Below are 15497 nucleotides of genomic sequence, written 5' to 3' on the forward strand. Positions count from 1 at the left end.
AGCAGGACCACTGCAAGAAGATTGGAAGCACAAAGGCACTCACTAGAATACTATTAGGACCAAGTTCTGGCAATGAAAGCAGGCAAGGCCTCAGCATATATGCATAACCAGATAGGAAGTAAGATGGTCCCTGAGAGAAAGTGGGTGCCTTAAACAGGTCGGAGTAAACATAGCAGTTCAGGAAAGCATGCTGACATCTGCTGGTGGGCAGATGGAAATTCACTCTATCACGCTGGAGGCTGAAGCCATCCTCAAGCTGGCAATGGAATTTCATAGGCAATACCTGGTGCCAGATTTTACAGCCTGTGATAGAGTTCTGGCAGTAGCCCTGGTGCATAGCTCCTGGACTCAAGACTGTTGCTGCAATGACCAGACTAGGAACAGTGGAGGGGTTGGTCTGTTAAAATAGAAAGATTTATGGGTTGATGTGAATGAAGGTTGATAGTGCCAGAATCCCAGCATTAGTTCACATTGAGCTGGAAGAGAAGGGAGGAGTTACTGAGCCAAAAAAAGTGATGAAGGGGTCTCGGAGATCTAAAAAATTATCTGAATTATTTCATAAACATTTTTGTAGTAGTGTTTCTTTAAGCTCTTTATAATGGACATTACATTTGAATTCAGATTACTTTAGCATTTAATTATTTTATCTTTCAGGGTATGGAATATCTTACAATTAAAAGGTACATTCACAGAGATTTAGCAACCAGGAATATATTAGTTGAGAATGAGAACAGAGTGAAAATTGGTGACTTCGGATTGACAAAAGTATTACCTCAGGATAAAGAATACTACAAAGTAAAGGAACCAGGTGAAAGTCCTATATTCTGGTAAGTTACACTTTTCTATATAAGGACCAGTTTCATGTTTTGCACCAACACTTTGTTCTGCTGAAAAAAATATAACCTTTTCAGTAACTTATGACTTTCAAAGCAAAGTTTATCATTCTTGCTACTTTCACAGAGGCTAATATTCAAACGCTACTTGATCAGATAAGTCACTTATCCAGCTGAGTAATTAGCCAGATAACTCAGGGGCGGAGAATGGGCGTGTCAGGACAGAACTTCTTTTTCGGCTAACATAGTTGAATAACTGCCAATATGAGGACTTATCTGGTTAAGTTAACAGGTTAAGTTAGACTTGCTCATAGTAAGTCTGAACTTAGCCAGATATAACTTGTCTGGCTAAGTAGCAGCAAATGTGATATTCAGCAGCATTTTCATGATTTCAATTCACCGTTACCACTTTTTTCATTATATGTGAGTCTAGTCTTGAGTTTTTCACTTCTGATGGGATTTGTTGGTATGCACTTTTCAAAAGGACTTACATGCATAAAAGTACTATATATCATAACAATTTCATAGTGCCAGAATCCCAGCCTGATGGAGTAGAGAGAATGAAAAGTCATTTAAGAAAGCTTGAAGAGTGATCAAAGATTTGTAGATTGGGATTCAGTGCCAAGAAGTGCAGAGTTTTGCATCTGGGGTGCAGTAATCCGAAAGAGCTGTATGCAATGGGAAATGAAAGACTGATGTGCATGGACCGAGAGAGGGACCTTGAGGTGGTAATGTCTTGTGATCTGAAGGCAGCAAAGCATTTTGACAATAGCTAAAGCCAGAAGAATGCTGGGCTGCATAGAGAGGAGAGATAATGAGTAAGAAAAAGGAGGTGATAATGCCCTTATACAAGTCCTTGGTGAAACTTCACCTGGAGTACTGTGTTTAGTTCTGGAGATCGTATCTCAAAAGAGATAGAGACAGGGTGGAAGCGGTCCAGAGAAAGGCAACCAAAATGGTTTAGGGTCTGTATCAAAAGGAGAGGCTAAGGGATCTAAATATGTATACCTTGGAGGAGAGGAAATGCAGGGGAGATATGACACAGACATTTAGATACCTAAAAGGTATTAATGATGAACAAACTTCAATCCTTTTCTCCAAGGTCAAGCGGGATGATAGTCCTCACACGTGGGTGACATCATCAGATGGAGCCCTGACATGGAAAACTTGTGTCAAATTTTCTAGAACTTTGACTTGCCACACTGGGCATGCCCTATACCATGCATTCACGTGGGGTCCCTCTTCAGTCTCTTTTTTTCTGCAGAGTTACAGCATCGTGGGTGGTTAGCTCTTCTTGGCCTTTTTGGCCTATTTTGGAAAACTTTTCTTCTTTTGCCTTTTTGCGGATTTTGCCTGTGTTCGCTGCTGGTTCCCTCTTGGTCCATTCAAGTAGAGTTCCTAGTCAGGGTTTGTCGATAACTTTCCTTTCACGGTCGATTCCCTCACAAGCGGCAGTGCCTCAGTGCCCGCTGGAGAATCTCTTCGGAGATAGGGTGAGGAACGCGGTGGCCCAGCTCCAGAACCACCATGTTGAATAACAAAGTGGCGAGGACTAGACCCCCTGATATATCAGTAGGAATATAAGATCAAAGATTGTGGCTGGCCAGTCCTTACTTAGCACATCCTATTTATCAGATAGTAGTAAAACCATGAGAGAACAACTCAAACACCGCACTCATGTAAACAGGATAACAGAATATTTATGGTCTATTGTATCAAAGGCTGACATATCAAGCAGCACTAAAATGTAGCTATTCCTAGCATCAAGCCCTCTTGATACTGGGAATAGTTGTATATATTAGCTGTATATAGCTATAGTATACAGCATACAGCTATACTGTTTCAAGCCCTCTTGATTTAATTTGATCTATGTACCCAGACTATATATTTGTCTGGGTACATAGGTCAAATTAAATTATAACATGTATAAATTCATTGGGTGGATAAATATGTAAATCTGTACAGTCATAAAATACATTTGAAGGGTGTCTTGTGGCAGTGACTTGGATGGTCTGTGATTGCCTAGCTGAGTTGCAGCTGAGACATGGTGACTTAGACCGTGGTTTATATGATCCAGCCAAATGCTATAAATAGCCAGGTTTTCAGTGTTTTCTGAAAGTGAGGTGGTCTGGTGCAAATGTGATATCAAGCAATAGTACATTCCAGAGGGCAGGGACCGATTTTCTGAAAGTTCTCTTTCTCGTGTTGGAGAATCGTATTTGTTTGGAAGTTGATACCACTAAACAGGCTTGAAGTAGTAAGCACAAGGGGCGAAAGGGGGTTTGTGCAGTGAGTTGATTACAGATATAGAGTAGTACCTGATCCTAGAGGTATTTGAAGGCTGGGACTAAGCTTTTGAACATGGTATCATATACACCCCATATACACCCCAGAGTTCTGAAGGATCTAAAAAATGAAATTTCAGACCTATTAGTAAAAATTTGTAACTTATCATTAAATTCATCCATTGTACCTGAAGACTGGAGGATAGCAAATGTAACCCCAATATTTAAAAAGGGCTCCAGGGGCGATCCGGGAAACTACAGACCGGTTAGCCTGACTTCAGTGCCAGGAAAAATAGTGGAAAGTGTTCTAAACATCAAAATCACAGAACATATAGAAAGACATGGTTTAATGGAACAAAGTCAGCATGGCTTTACCCAGGGCAAGTCTTGCCTCACAAATCTGCTTCACTTTTTTGAAGGAGTTAATAAACATGTGGATAAAGGTGAACCGGTAGATATAGTATACTTGGATTTTCAGAAGGCGTTTGACAAAGTTCCTCATGAGAGGCTTCTAGGAAAAGTAAAAAGTCATGGGATAGGTGGCGATGTCCTTTCGTGGATTGCAAACTGGCTAAAAGACAGGAAACAGAGAGTAGGATTAAATGGTCAATTTTCTCAGTGGAAGGGAGTGGACAGTGGAGTGCCTCAGGGATCTGTATTGGGACCCTTACTGTTCAATATATTTATAAATGATCTGGAAAGAAATACGACGAGTGAGATGATCAAATTTGCAGATGACACAAAATTGTTCAGAGTAGTTAAATCACAAGCAGATTGTGATAAATTGCAGGAAGACCTTGTGAGACTGGAAAATTGGGCATCCAAATGGCAGATGAAATTTAATGTGGATAAGTGCAAGGTGATGCATATAGGGAAAAATAACCCATGCTATAATTACACGATGTTGGGTTCCATATTAGGTGCTACAACCCAAGAAAGAGATCTAGGTGTCATAGTGGATAACACATTGAAATCGTCGGTTCAGTGTGCTGCGGCAGTCAAAAAAGCAAACAGAATGTTGGGAATTATTAGAAAGGGAATGGTGAATAAAACAGAAAATGTCATAATGCCTCTGTATCGCTCCATGGTGAGACCGCACCTTGAATACTGTGCACAGTTCTGGTCGTTGCATCTCAAAAAAGATATAATTGCAATGGAGAAGGTACAGAGAAGGGCTACCAAAATGATAAGGGGAATGGAACAGCTCCCCTATGAGGAAAGACTAAAGAGGTTAGGACTTTTCAGCTTGGAGAAGAGACTGCTGAGAGGGGGATATGATAGAGATGTTTAAAATTATGAGAGGTCTAGAACGGGTAGATGTGAATCGGTTATTTACTCTTTCAGATAGTAGAAAGACTAGGGGGCACTCCATGAAGTTAGCATGGGGCACATTTAAAACTAATCGGAGAAAGTTCTTTTTCACTCAACGCACAATTAAACTCTGGAATTTGTTGCCAGAGGATGTGGTTAGTGCAGTTAGTATAGCAGTGTTTAAAAAAGGATTGGATAAGTTCTTGGAGAAGAAGTCCATTACCTGCTATTAATTCACTTAGAGAATAGCCACTGCCATTAGCAATGGTTACATGGAATAGACTTAGTTTTTGGGTACTTGCCAGGTTCTTGTGGCCTGGATTGGCCACTGTTGGAAACAGGATGCTGGGCTTGATGGACCCTTGGTCTGACCCAGTATGGCATTTTCTTATGTTCTTATGTGTTTTGTACAAGTTGCAGGCATCTAGCTTTTTTGATAGCCCAATGTAGAGGGAGTTGCAGTAATTCAAGTAGGAGATTGCAAAGACAGGGCTGTCATAGAAGGGGCAGAAGTGACTTAGTTGGAAGAAGGCTATTTTTGCTAACTGTTGTATTTAGGCTTCGGTGGTGCGTTGGGGATCTAGTATGAAAGTCAATCTCTGGGGTTGGTATCTGAAGGAATGACAATCTCAGAGGGTCTCCCATGGGTGAACTTTGTGCTATGTATTCACAACCCCTCCAGATCTCTCAAATTCTCTGAGTCCTGCTTGACTTGGTGAGACAAGGGAGTGATCATTCTCTATTGCAGTGCCTAGATCTGTAGCAATTAGATGGAATAATTACTGCACCTTAAATAAATAGTAATTTTTAAATGAATATAGCTGTAGGGTCTTTCCAATCCAAAACACCTCTGTTTTTTGAGGGTTTCATTTTTGTTTATTGTAGCCTAGCCAGTCCGAGACATTTCTTAAACAATTGTTGAAGTTGGTGATTGCCTGGTTAGGGTTTGGGCCTAAAGGAACCAGCAATTGGATGTCATCTAAGAAGATGCATTATAGAAACTAGTAAGTTTGCCTGATGGAGCCATGTAGATGTTGAGAGTTGCAGGACACATTTGAAAAGGTGAGGGTTAGAGGATGTTTGCCACATGGAAACAGTCTGAGTTCAGTGCTGGAGGAAATATATGAACCAGACAAGTGCTGGGCCAGAGAGACCCAAGTTGCTTAGGAGTTCATGATCTATGGTGTTAAATGCTGCTGAAAGATGCAGGAGGCCCAAAGAGAAACTTGTTTGCAATCTAGGTAGTCATAGGTCATCAGCCAGGTTTACTACTGCAGTTTTTGTGTTGTGGTAGTGTCTGAATCTGGATTGGCATGAATCTAAGTATTGTGTGATATGAAGAATGTCAGATAGCTGCAGTAAGATGGCATTCTCATTGATTTTAAAGAAAGGAAGGTTTGAGACTGGGGAGGGTAGCTGCTTGATTTGATTGGATCTAGGCTAGATTTCTTTAGGAAAGGTTTTTCCACTGCAGTGTTAATGAGTTTTAGACAACCAAGTAGGCTGCATCTGGCTTGTTTGATTGGCCAAACTGAGCAAAAGTCTTCCTGGGAAGCTGTGGTTTGAGGTCCACGGAAGAGAATAAACTTCTAATTCATGCAACGGCTGGAAAGAAGAGAGTATGGGAGGGAGTGATTTGCTGTGCCTGAGGAGGACTTTCATTATTGTTGATGTGTAGCTCTGTACTGACAGGATTAATTTTTATGTCCAAAATTCAGTTGGTTATTTCAGTAATTTCCAGGGAGAAGGGTAGAGGAGTGGTGACTCCCAGGAGCTTGTTGACTATTCAGTAAAATTGCCTTGGTGCAATTTTAGCTAGGATGATTGTTTTAGAGAGAGAGCGCATTTTGCTTCAGAGATGGCTTTGCAGTAGTTCATCTTAGTGCAGTAGGCACTTAGCATAATCAGAAAGAAGGAAAAGCAATATTCTCATATTCACTAGTAACTCATTTCATGAAAGCTTTACTAATCCTCAAGCTGCCCATAAAATTGTCTGCACTTTCCTGGGTTCTCAAGGTAGTCCTCACTCAATTAAAACTCCCTTTCAGCCCATAGATACTTGTCACCTTAAATATCTAACTTGGAAAGTGGCTTTTCTTGTAACTAACATTTCAGCTAAAAGTGTGTGAATTTCAAACACTCATGACTTATCCGCCCTAGATAAAATTCCACCTTATCAGAGCAGTTTTGCATACAAATCCATAGTTTCTTCTGAAGGTAGTCTGATTTCCATATCAACCAATTAATTATATTTCCTACATTTTTTTCCTAGGCTTAAAACTCCTAGAGCTGAATCATCCCTTCATATCTTGGGTTGTAAAATTGTTCTTCATGGATATCTTCAGGATAGTGTGATCAGTGGCCTTTTAGTTTGGGAGTCTCTGTGGGTGTGACTAGTTTCATCCTATTGTCCATGGAAAAAGCAACATTGCTGTCACTGATATTCTACATAGAGAGCATGATAAATACCCTTCCATCTCCCCTTGTAGTTCCAAAATATTTTTCTATATATCTCCGATATATGGCAGACAGGATTTTGCAGCATGCAACTGTGTGGTACTGGCTGGTGTTATGCTCCGCGGTCGCAGACAGCTGCGACCACTACTGCTCACCTCTCCTTTTGCTGTATTAGCTCCATTGGGCAAACTCACGGCCTCTGCCAGCCACCATCGGCCTCCATTCCCGGGTCTTCCTGAGCAGCATGGACGCTGCCGACTGCCATCTTTCCCTTGGGGTTCCCTAGGCGTTCCCTAGGCACGCACGCTTCCCGACCAGCTTTAACCACGTCATGGCGGGAACCTCAGGGGCGTCCCCATCTGATGACGTCACTCTACTCCAGTATTTAAGCTCGCCCAGACGGCTTTAACCACTTGGCAACGAGTTCACTTGCTGCATTTTCCTACTCTCTTCAGCATTGTTCTGGTTCCTGTTTCCGTGGTGGAGACTGCCAGATACCCGCTCCTTGGGGGCCTTCCTTGTCTCTTGGCTGTCCGCTCCTCGGAGGGCCTGTCACCCGGACTACTGCCTGCCTCGCTTCCCGAGGCTTTCTTCTGAACTTCTATTCTTCTCCTAGCCGCTGTGAGTACCAAACTGTGGACCCCCGCTTGTGTCATCTACGTGGCACTTCCCTCCGGTGTACCCCGCTCTGCGGATCATTGCCGTGACTACTTGAGGAACCCTCGCTAGTGTACCCCGCTCTGCGGACCACTACCGTGATCTTCCACCAAGGAACTCCCTTGAGTAAGTATACCTATGGGCCCAGTGTAACTACAGTGACTGTAACATCCGCCGGCACCCCCTGCTTCTCGGGTAGTGCCGCAGATATTTGCTTGACTCCAATTTCCCGAGCGGAGTCTGACGGAAACGTCGGCGCTGCCGCTCCGTGGCCCGCCTCGTGGGGTCACCCTCTCTTTCTCCATCATCACATCTGCTGTATATCATCCCGCAGCTGAGACTCCGCCTCCCAACGGTGAGGCTCAAAGGGGCTGCTCCCCCTGGGCGGTACCACTTCTCATCTCGGCCAAAGGTTTCACACACTTACAAATCCTAACAGCTAGCATGAACAGAAAGTACTTCTAGTTCTTTCTACCTGTAGCTAGCAATTTTTCCATCCTCTGTGCTGTTACCTACATGTGTGATTATTTATCCTGTGGTCCATGGAGAACACCAATTACAGGTAAGCAACTTTGCTTTACAAAGATTCCTTTGCTCTTTTTATTTCGTTTTTGCTATTTCAGTTTTCTTCCTTGTTTGCTTTCATTTCTTTTTTCTCCCACATTTTCTTACTCTGTCTCTCCTGTTATCCCATTCTCTCATTACAGCCTGCTTCCCCCTCACAAAAGATGCCTCTTATCTTCTTCCAGTTCCCCAATCTCTTTTTATTTCTTCCACCTGCAAGGTGTATTTCCTTCTACCCCTTCCATCTATTTTTTGTTCACTCCAGTGTGCTTTCTCCTCTTCTTGATTTTCTTTTGTTCCTGGACCCAGTTTTCTTTCCCTCCTCCTCTTTTTCTCTGACTCTCCCATCCTTCCTTCTGACCTTTTCTCCCACTCTGCCTCTGCTCTTCCTTCCCCGTGCATCTGCTGCTTTCTTCCCACTGTAGACACCATGAGGCTCTGTTTACTTTGAACCCACATGTTGCTGCCTACTAAAGGGAGGAAATAGGCACTGGACCTGAGCTGTACTAGTGGGAGGAAGAAGGAAACTGCTGGTAGTGAGCAAGAAAAGACATCAGCAGCAGTAGAAAGAAGTCAATAGAACTGATGCAGTGTGATGAATGAAGTCATCTGGCAGTTTGCTATGTTTATAAGGCTGCAAGCAAATTCTGCCACAATTGTAGCTATAGAATTGCAGCAAATTGGAGTCCTATATAATTTTAGGTGAATGCCGGCTTTTCTTTCACCTGGATGAGTTTTCTTCTCTGTTATTCAATGTAGGTATGCACCAGAATCGCTGACTGAAAGCAAGTTTTCTGTTGCATCGGATATATGGAGTTTTGGAGTGGTCCTTTATGAGCTCTTCACATACAGTGAGAAAAGCAAGAGCCCACCATCGGTCAGTTCATTGTTTTTTCTTGTTTCCCTTACCTTCAGTAAAAGAGGAAAATGATTTTCAGAAATGTCTTTTGTAAACCAGAATTTTTTTTTTGTTAAAGCACTCCCTTATACAAAATCTATATATGTTAACAAAAGCATAAAGTTGTCTTCAGCTCCCAAAGAATAGCAGTTTCTTTTCTCAGGTTGGCATATTTTTGCCATTGTACTCTGACAAATAATCATCTTACATTATAATACTGAATATGTCATGATAAAATAACTTTGAAGGAGATACTGGAGAAAGGTCATTGATTCTGTCATGTATGACTTGAAGGTTTGTCTAGAATTCTTCAAAACACAATCAAATGTCAATAATATTAATAGAATGTCATTGAGAAAGCATTGAATCAACTGTCTCCTTGGATTTTCCATTGGTCAGGGTTTATGATGTAATGACAACAGAGTGGGAGATGTCATTTGAATTGATATACCTTGATTGCTTTTTATTAGAAGTGGCTGCTAAGAGACAGCAAATCTTTCAAATGGAAACTGTTGGTTCCACAATTTTGAACCTTGTACTGGAAAAGATGTGAGAAGGACAATCATAGGGAGGGAGGGTTTTGGAAGAGGAAAAGATGGAAGGATGATAGACATATAGTGGTAGCAAATGGAGTATAAAGTGAGATTTATTTAATGTATTTAGCTCATGTCTTTTCATTGTACCTCAAGGCAAGTTACATTCAGGCACAGTAGGTATTTTTTCTGTCCCCAAAGGGCTCACAATCTAAGTTGGTACCTAAGGCAATGTAGGGTGAAGTGATTTGCCCAAGCTCAAAAAAGTGGCAGTAGGATTTGAACCCTGGCTTCCCTGGTTCTCAGCCTGCTGTTCTAACCACTCCATGAAAGGGAGTGGCGGGAAAAATGGGGTGAGACAAGGCCGGATGGGTATGACAGAAGATGGAGAAGAGAAACTTAATACAAATTTCACAGGGTACACCTGGTTTTATTACATCCTCTAGCTAGAAAATAGTAAAATCTAGCATTCAGTGATCAATTCATATTTGCCCCAAAACTTGCAAATCTGACTTTTTGTTTCTCTTAATACTAAAATTTGTGTTATATTGCAGAGGTGGTCACTCCGGTCTTCAAGAGCCACAAACAGGCCAGGTATTCAGGATATCCATAATGAATATGGATGAGAGAGATTGCATACAGTGGAGGTCATGCATGTATATTTAACTCATGCATATTCATTGTGGATTTTCTGAAAACCAGACCTGTTTGTGACTCTTGAGGACCAGAGCTTAACTTGTCCGCTGTGGAATTCTGCACCCCGGGTAGGTAGGTCGGCTGTAGGATTACTAAGCGTTCCTCTGCCCACTCCAGGATGCTTACCCAGCAGATAAATCTCCTGGAGTTCCGAGCCATTGGCAACGCAATATGCATGTTCGAGGGATTCCTGTGGGGAAGAGTCGTCATGTCCACATGGACAATCAAGTCGCAATGTTCTACATAAACAAGGAAGGAGATCAGGTTCTTGGATGTTGTGCAGAGAAGCGGTGAGCACCCTGAAGTGGGCAGAGGAACGCTCAGTCATCCTACAGGCAACCTACCTACCCGGGGTACAGAATTCCACAGCAGACAAGTTAAGCAGGATTTTCCACCTGCATAAGTGGTAACTTTGCCAAGACGTGGCAGAGTCCCTCTTCCGAATCTGGACCTCCCGTGTATAGACCTCTTCGCAACGGAGGGCAAAAGGAGGTGCAAGTGTTCTGCTCGGTGTAACCCAGCCAGACATGCCTGGCACCAGACGCGTTCCTCGTATCATGGACGGGAGGACTTCTTTACGTGTATCCCCGATACAGCTCATTTCGAGGACTGTACAGAAGTGTATGATAGACCTGGTGGATCTCATCCTGATTGCTCCAGTGTGGCCCAGAGAACTGAGGTATGCCTTTCTTGTACATCTCTCCACAGACCCACCCATTCTGGTGGGCCACAGTGCAACTCTACTGTTGCAGGACAGGGGCACCCTGCTTCACCCGTTACCCTCCTCCCTACATCTCACAGCGTGGAGATTGAAAGGGCAGTATTAAATTAGCTGCCCTCAGGAGTCCAGGATGTATTGATATCCCAGAAGTTCTCCACGAGACACAACTATCAGGGAAAATGGCTGAGATACGCTACTTGGTGTAATGCCAAGGGAATAGACCCCCTTCTCGTGCTCCCCGGAGCAGCTTTTGGAGTACCTCCATTCACGATTTCAGACGGGACTGGCAATGGCTTTGGTGAGGGTTCATGTCAGCGCAATTGAGGCTTATCACCACCCCCACCAGGGGCTGCCGATTTCCAACAATCCCCTGGCCTCCTGCTTCATGAAGGGCATTCTGCGGCTCCAACCACCGCTGGCACAAGCCACCTGTCCCGTGGGATTTCAATCTCGTTCTGGAGCAGCTCACGCTTCCGCCCTTTGATCCTTTGGAGTCTGTTCATTCAAGATACCTCTTTTGGAAGGTGCTATTCTTGGTAGCCCTGAGCTTTGCAAGGAGAGTCAGTGAGCTGCAGGCGCTGGTCCACTACTTGCCGTACCTGGAATTCCATCACAACAAGGTGACCTTACGGCTCCACCCTTCCTTTTTATCCAAGGTATTCTCAGTTTTCCACAAAAACCAGACTATCACCCTGCCGACCTTCTTACCGAAGCCACACAAAAATGAAGGGGAGAGGCGACTACATAAGCTGGACTGCAAGTGAGCCTTGGCGTACTATAAACAGAGAACACAGTCCGAAACCAGGGCCTCACAACTGTTCGTTTCCTTCAGCCCAAATGCTCCAGGTCTGCTGGTTTCCAAGAGGACCCTCTCCACTTGGATTTCGCAATTCATTCAATACTGTTATGCCAAAAGATCAGATACTCTAGCCAGTTTACCAAAAGCACATGAAGTCAGAGTGATGGCAGCATCAGTAGCCCATCTACGTGAAGTTCCAATCCAAGACAGCTACGTGGTCCTCCCTGCATAAGTTCACGGCTCAATACTGCCTAGACCAGCAAGCCATGGCATGTGTCGTGATGTGAAGATCCATACTCCACTCAGTGACCACAAAGAGAGACTGTCCACTGCTGTGGATGAGGTTGAGCACAGCCCGTCAGACTCAGCCTTTTTGAAACCATCCAGCTCTTTGCAAGGATATCTCCTGGCTGCACACTGAGCTTCAGCTGGGGACTCCCAGACAGCAGGGCTAATTCAGCCTGCTTATCTGCAGGAAAAAAGCAAGTATGTTTACCATAATCAGTGTTTTCAGTAGATAGCAGCATGAATTAGCTTTACTGGCTCCCCGACCTCCCTGTACTGTCTCCACCTTATGCTTAGCAGATATGCTTTGGAATCAACTGAGGAGAAGATGGTACTGCGCAGGAAAGGATGCGCAGCCTCACACGGAGCAAAGCTCTTCAGTTTAGTTTAGCTCCACCCGGCCGTCCCAGAAGACGTCCCAGACAGCATGGCCATTTCATCCTGCTAGCTATAGAAAACACCGTTTATGGAAAGCAAACTTACTTTTCAAAGAAAAACTTTGAAGGATCCCTATATTTATTTATTTATTTATTTATTAGCTTTTATATACCGACATTCGTGTATACATCATGCCGGTTTACAATATAACTGAAGGAGGAAAATACAAAAAACCAGGGTGGGGGGAGGGGAGCAGCTAGGAAGAGAGAAGGAGCGAGAGAAATGGGGGGAAAAGAGGAAGAGGAGAATAGGAACAGTACCTGATGGAAAAACAACCAAAGAACATAATATGTAACATTGCAAATTATACACTCAAAAAGGCACTGTGGATAACCTTATACACTGTGGATAACCTTATACACTATATATAAATTATACATTCCAAAAAGCACTATATACAACAATATACATTATCTTTAACTAGTATATGCAATAAAGCCTTGGCCAGTTCTAGCCATCCAGCACAACTATTTTTTAAATTGATTGACAGCAGTTCATCAACAAATTTAGAAAATGAATATAAGATCTTATTCAGATGATATTTAACATCTCACAGATTACACAAAATATTTCCACAAGTATGGAAACAAATAGAGAATAAAGATATGATAAAGCATAAATAGAAATGTACAGACAAAAACTGAACTGGAAATCGCATCAAGCCAGAATCTATGCAGTGCAACATTACCATGCCTCATTAAACATCAAGCAATATAATAAAAACATATAAATCCTGAATCATAATAGTAAAACCACGCTAATAAAAAGAATAAATATTTCAAAACATCTGAGGAATAAAATATCTGATAAATAGCGCATCCAATAATTTAAAAATGTTATGTTTCCCAAAACATTGATAAAATATTTCAAAAAAGCAGAAACATCAAACACCCAGTAATTAAAACTAATAAGGATTTTAAAAAATCATTCCATACCTGGGTTGTTTGCATTTCCAGTCACCCTCAGATTGTTGTGGAGTGAGGAGGGGTAACGCACAAACTTTATCCTCTTTGTAACATAAAATTACATATGTTCATTCTCTCACATACCACTCCTCTTACACATGCCCATACTCACAAACAAGCCCTCTACACAAGCTCTGATTCCCTCACATACATACTCGTGTGACATATGTGTGTGATACAGGCTCTCATATATACACACACACTTATACATGTTCATTCTTTCATACATACAGGCCCTTGCACTCTTGCACATACATGCACACACAGCCTCTTGCTCTCTCTCTCTCTCACACACATACACATGCTCTCACTCTCAGGGCCTCCACATATCTTCAGGCTGCATTGGAATGGGGTCTGCTGCGGCCTTGCTGGGCCACGGCAGGATAGGTGGTGCTGGTGGTTCCCAGAGTGACTGCTCAGCATGTCCTACCCAGTCATTATCACCCACTCCCCACAAACCAGTCTGTCTCTCACCAGTTACTACCACCCCTCCCCTCAGTCTCTCACTCTGACAGTCATCCCCTCCCTGAGACCAGACTGTCTCTCACCAGTCACTAAATCTGGTAACAATGACAAGGGTCAAACACAGTCCTTAACTCAACAATTAATGCACATCACAAAAAGGACATGGAAAATTCAGGAAAGAATTTTTTCATTCTTTAATTAATACAAATTTTCAATAAATTCATTAACAATATATATCATGATATCAAAAAATTTTTTTAAATAATTAACCTCAAAATGATTAATACATCAGAATTTTTCAAAAATAATTTTTATTATTAATTTAACATCGTGTAGGTACCTATACTATTAAACTTCACTAATCATAAATAACAAGAAACACTATCCCATAAAACATTGCATTCACTCACTACAGTCACACATCTTAAAAACCCACCTTATTGCACATAACCCAAAAGTAGTAAACATACATCATATCAATATTATGTTGAAAAATCATCCCTATATGCATGTAACATACATAAATTTCAAAACACCATTGTTATACACATTTTATTTCAAAAACGACATCCGATGTTCAAAAACCTTCTATTGTTATATCAGTGTGTATAATCAAGTCTGTATTCAACTCCCTGTATATATTCAAGCCTTTAGATTCAAACTCCCGACAGGACCTGTTTCGCGTTTAAGCTTCCTCAGGGGATGACCTTAACTCAAGGCTTTAACACGCCAGTATCACACGGGATTCATATTTCAACATATATTTATATGTACCCACACCACTGAAATATCATTACAAATAACTGTGAAAAAAGACAATCAATCACGCTGATTGAAGAGCCGTTGCATGGCGGCGGTATGAGACGATTTGGAAGCGGGTGATACATGGAGTTATGGCAAGCCTCTGATAAGATGTAAGAAGATTTTTTGGAGTATGTTCTCCTGCTTGTGCGGTAAATTATTCTCGTGAGGCCGTTTGGTCCGTCTCTGGGAGGCACTTGCTGTGAGTTTGGTGCTCCCGCTGAAACTACTTGTGGATATACAATGATTGTCTTTTTACACAGTTATTTGTAATGATATTTCAGTGGTGTGGGTACATATAAATATATGTTGAAATATGAATCCCGTGTGATACTGGCGTGTTAAAGCCTTGAGTTAAGGTCATCCCCTGAGGAAGCTTAAACGCGAAACAGGTCCTGTCGGGAGTTTGAATCTAAAGGCTTGAATATATACAGGGAGTTGAATACAGACTTGATTATACACACTGATATAACAATAGAAGGTTTTTGAACATCGGATGTCGTTTTTGAAATAAAATGTGTATAACAATGGTGTTTTGAAATTTATGTATGTTACATGCATATAGGGATGATTTTTCAACATAATATTGATATGATGTATGTTTACTACTTTTGGGTTATGTGCAATAAGGTGGGTTTTTAAGATGTGTGACTGTAGTGAGTGAATGTAATGTTTTATGGGATAGTGTTTCTTGTTATTTATGATTAGTGATGTTTAATAGTATAGGTACCTACACGATGTTAAATTAATAATAAAAATTAATTTTGAAAAATACTGATGTATTAATCA

General features: G+C 41.9%; 1 protein-coding gene across 7 annotated transcripts in view; it reads left to right on the forward strand.

The window, feature by feature from the left end:
• Positions 1 to 15497, forward strand: part of JAK2 (Janus kinase 2) — a 419848-nt gene that overhangs the window by 357295 nt on the left and 47056 nt on the right. For all 7 annotated transcript variants that reach the window (XR_003858317.1, XM_029613659.1, XM_029613675.1 and 4 more), the window contains 2 exons: positions 655 to 827; positions 8867 to 8984. Coding sequence is in view for 6 of the 7 variants with exons in the window: in XM_029613659.1 (XP_029469519.1) it covers positions 655 to 827; positions 8867 to 8984 (291 nt within the window). In the remaining variant the exon portion in view is untranslated. The remainder of the gene's footprint in view (positions 1 to 654; positions 828 to 8866; positions 8985 to 15497) is intronic.

Source organism: Rhinatrema bivittatum, chromosome 1 (genome assembly GCF_901001135.1).
Source record: "Rhinatrema bivittatum chromosome 1, aRhiBiv1.1, whole genome shotgun sequence".
Classification (NCBI taxonomy): domain Eukaryota; kingdom Metazoa; phylum Chordata; class Amphibia; order Gymnophiona; family Rhinatrematidae; genus Rhinatrema; species Rhinatrema bivittatum.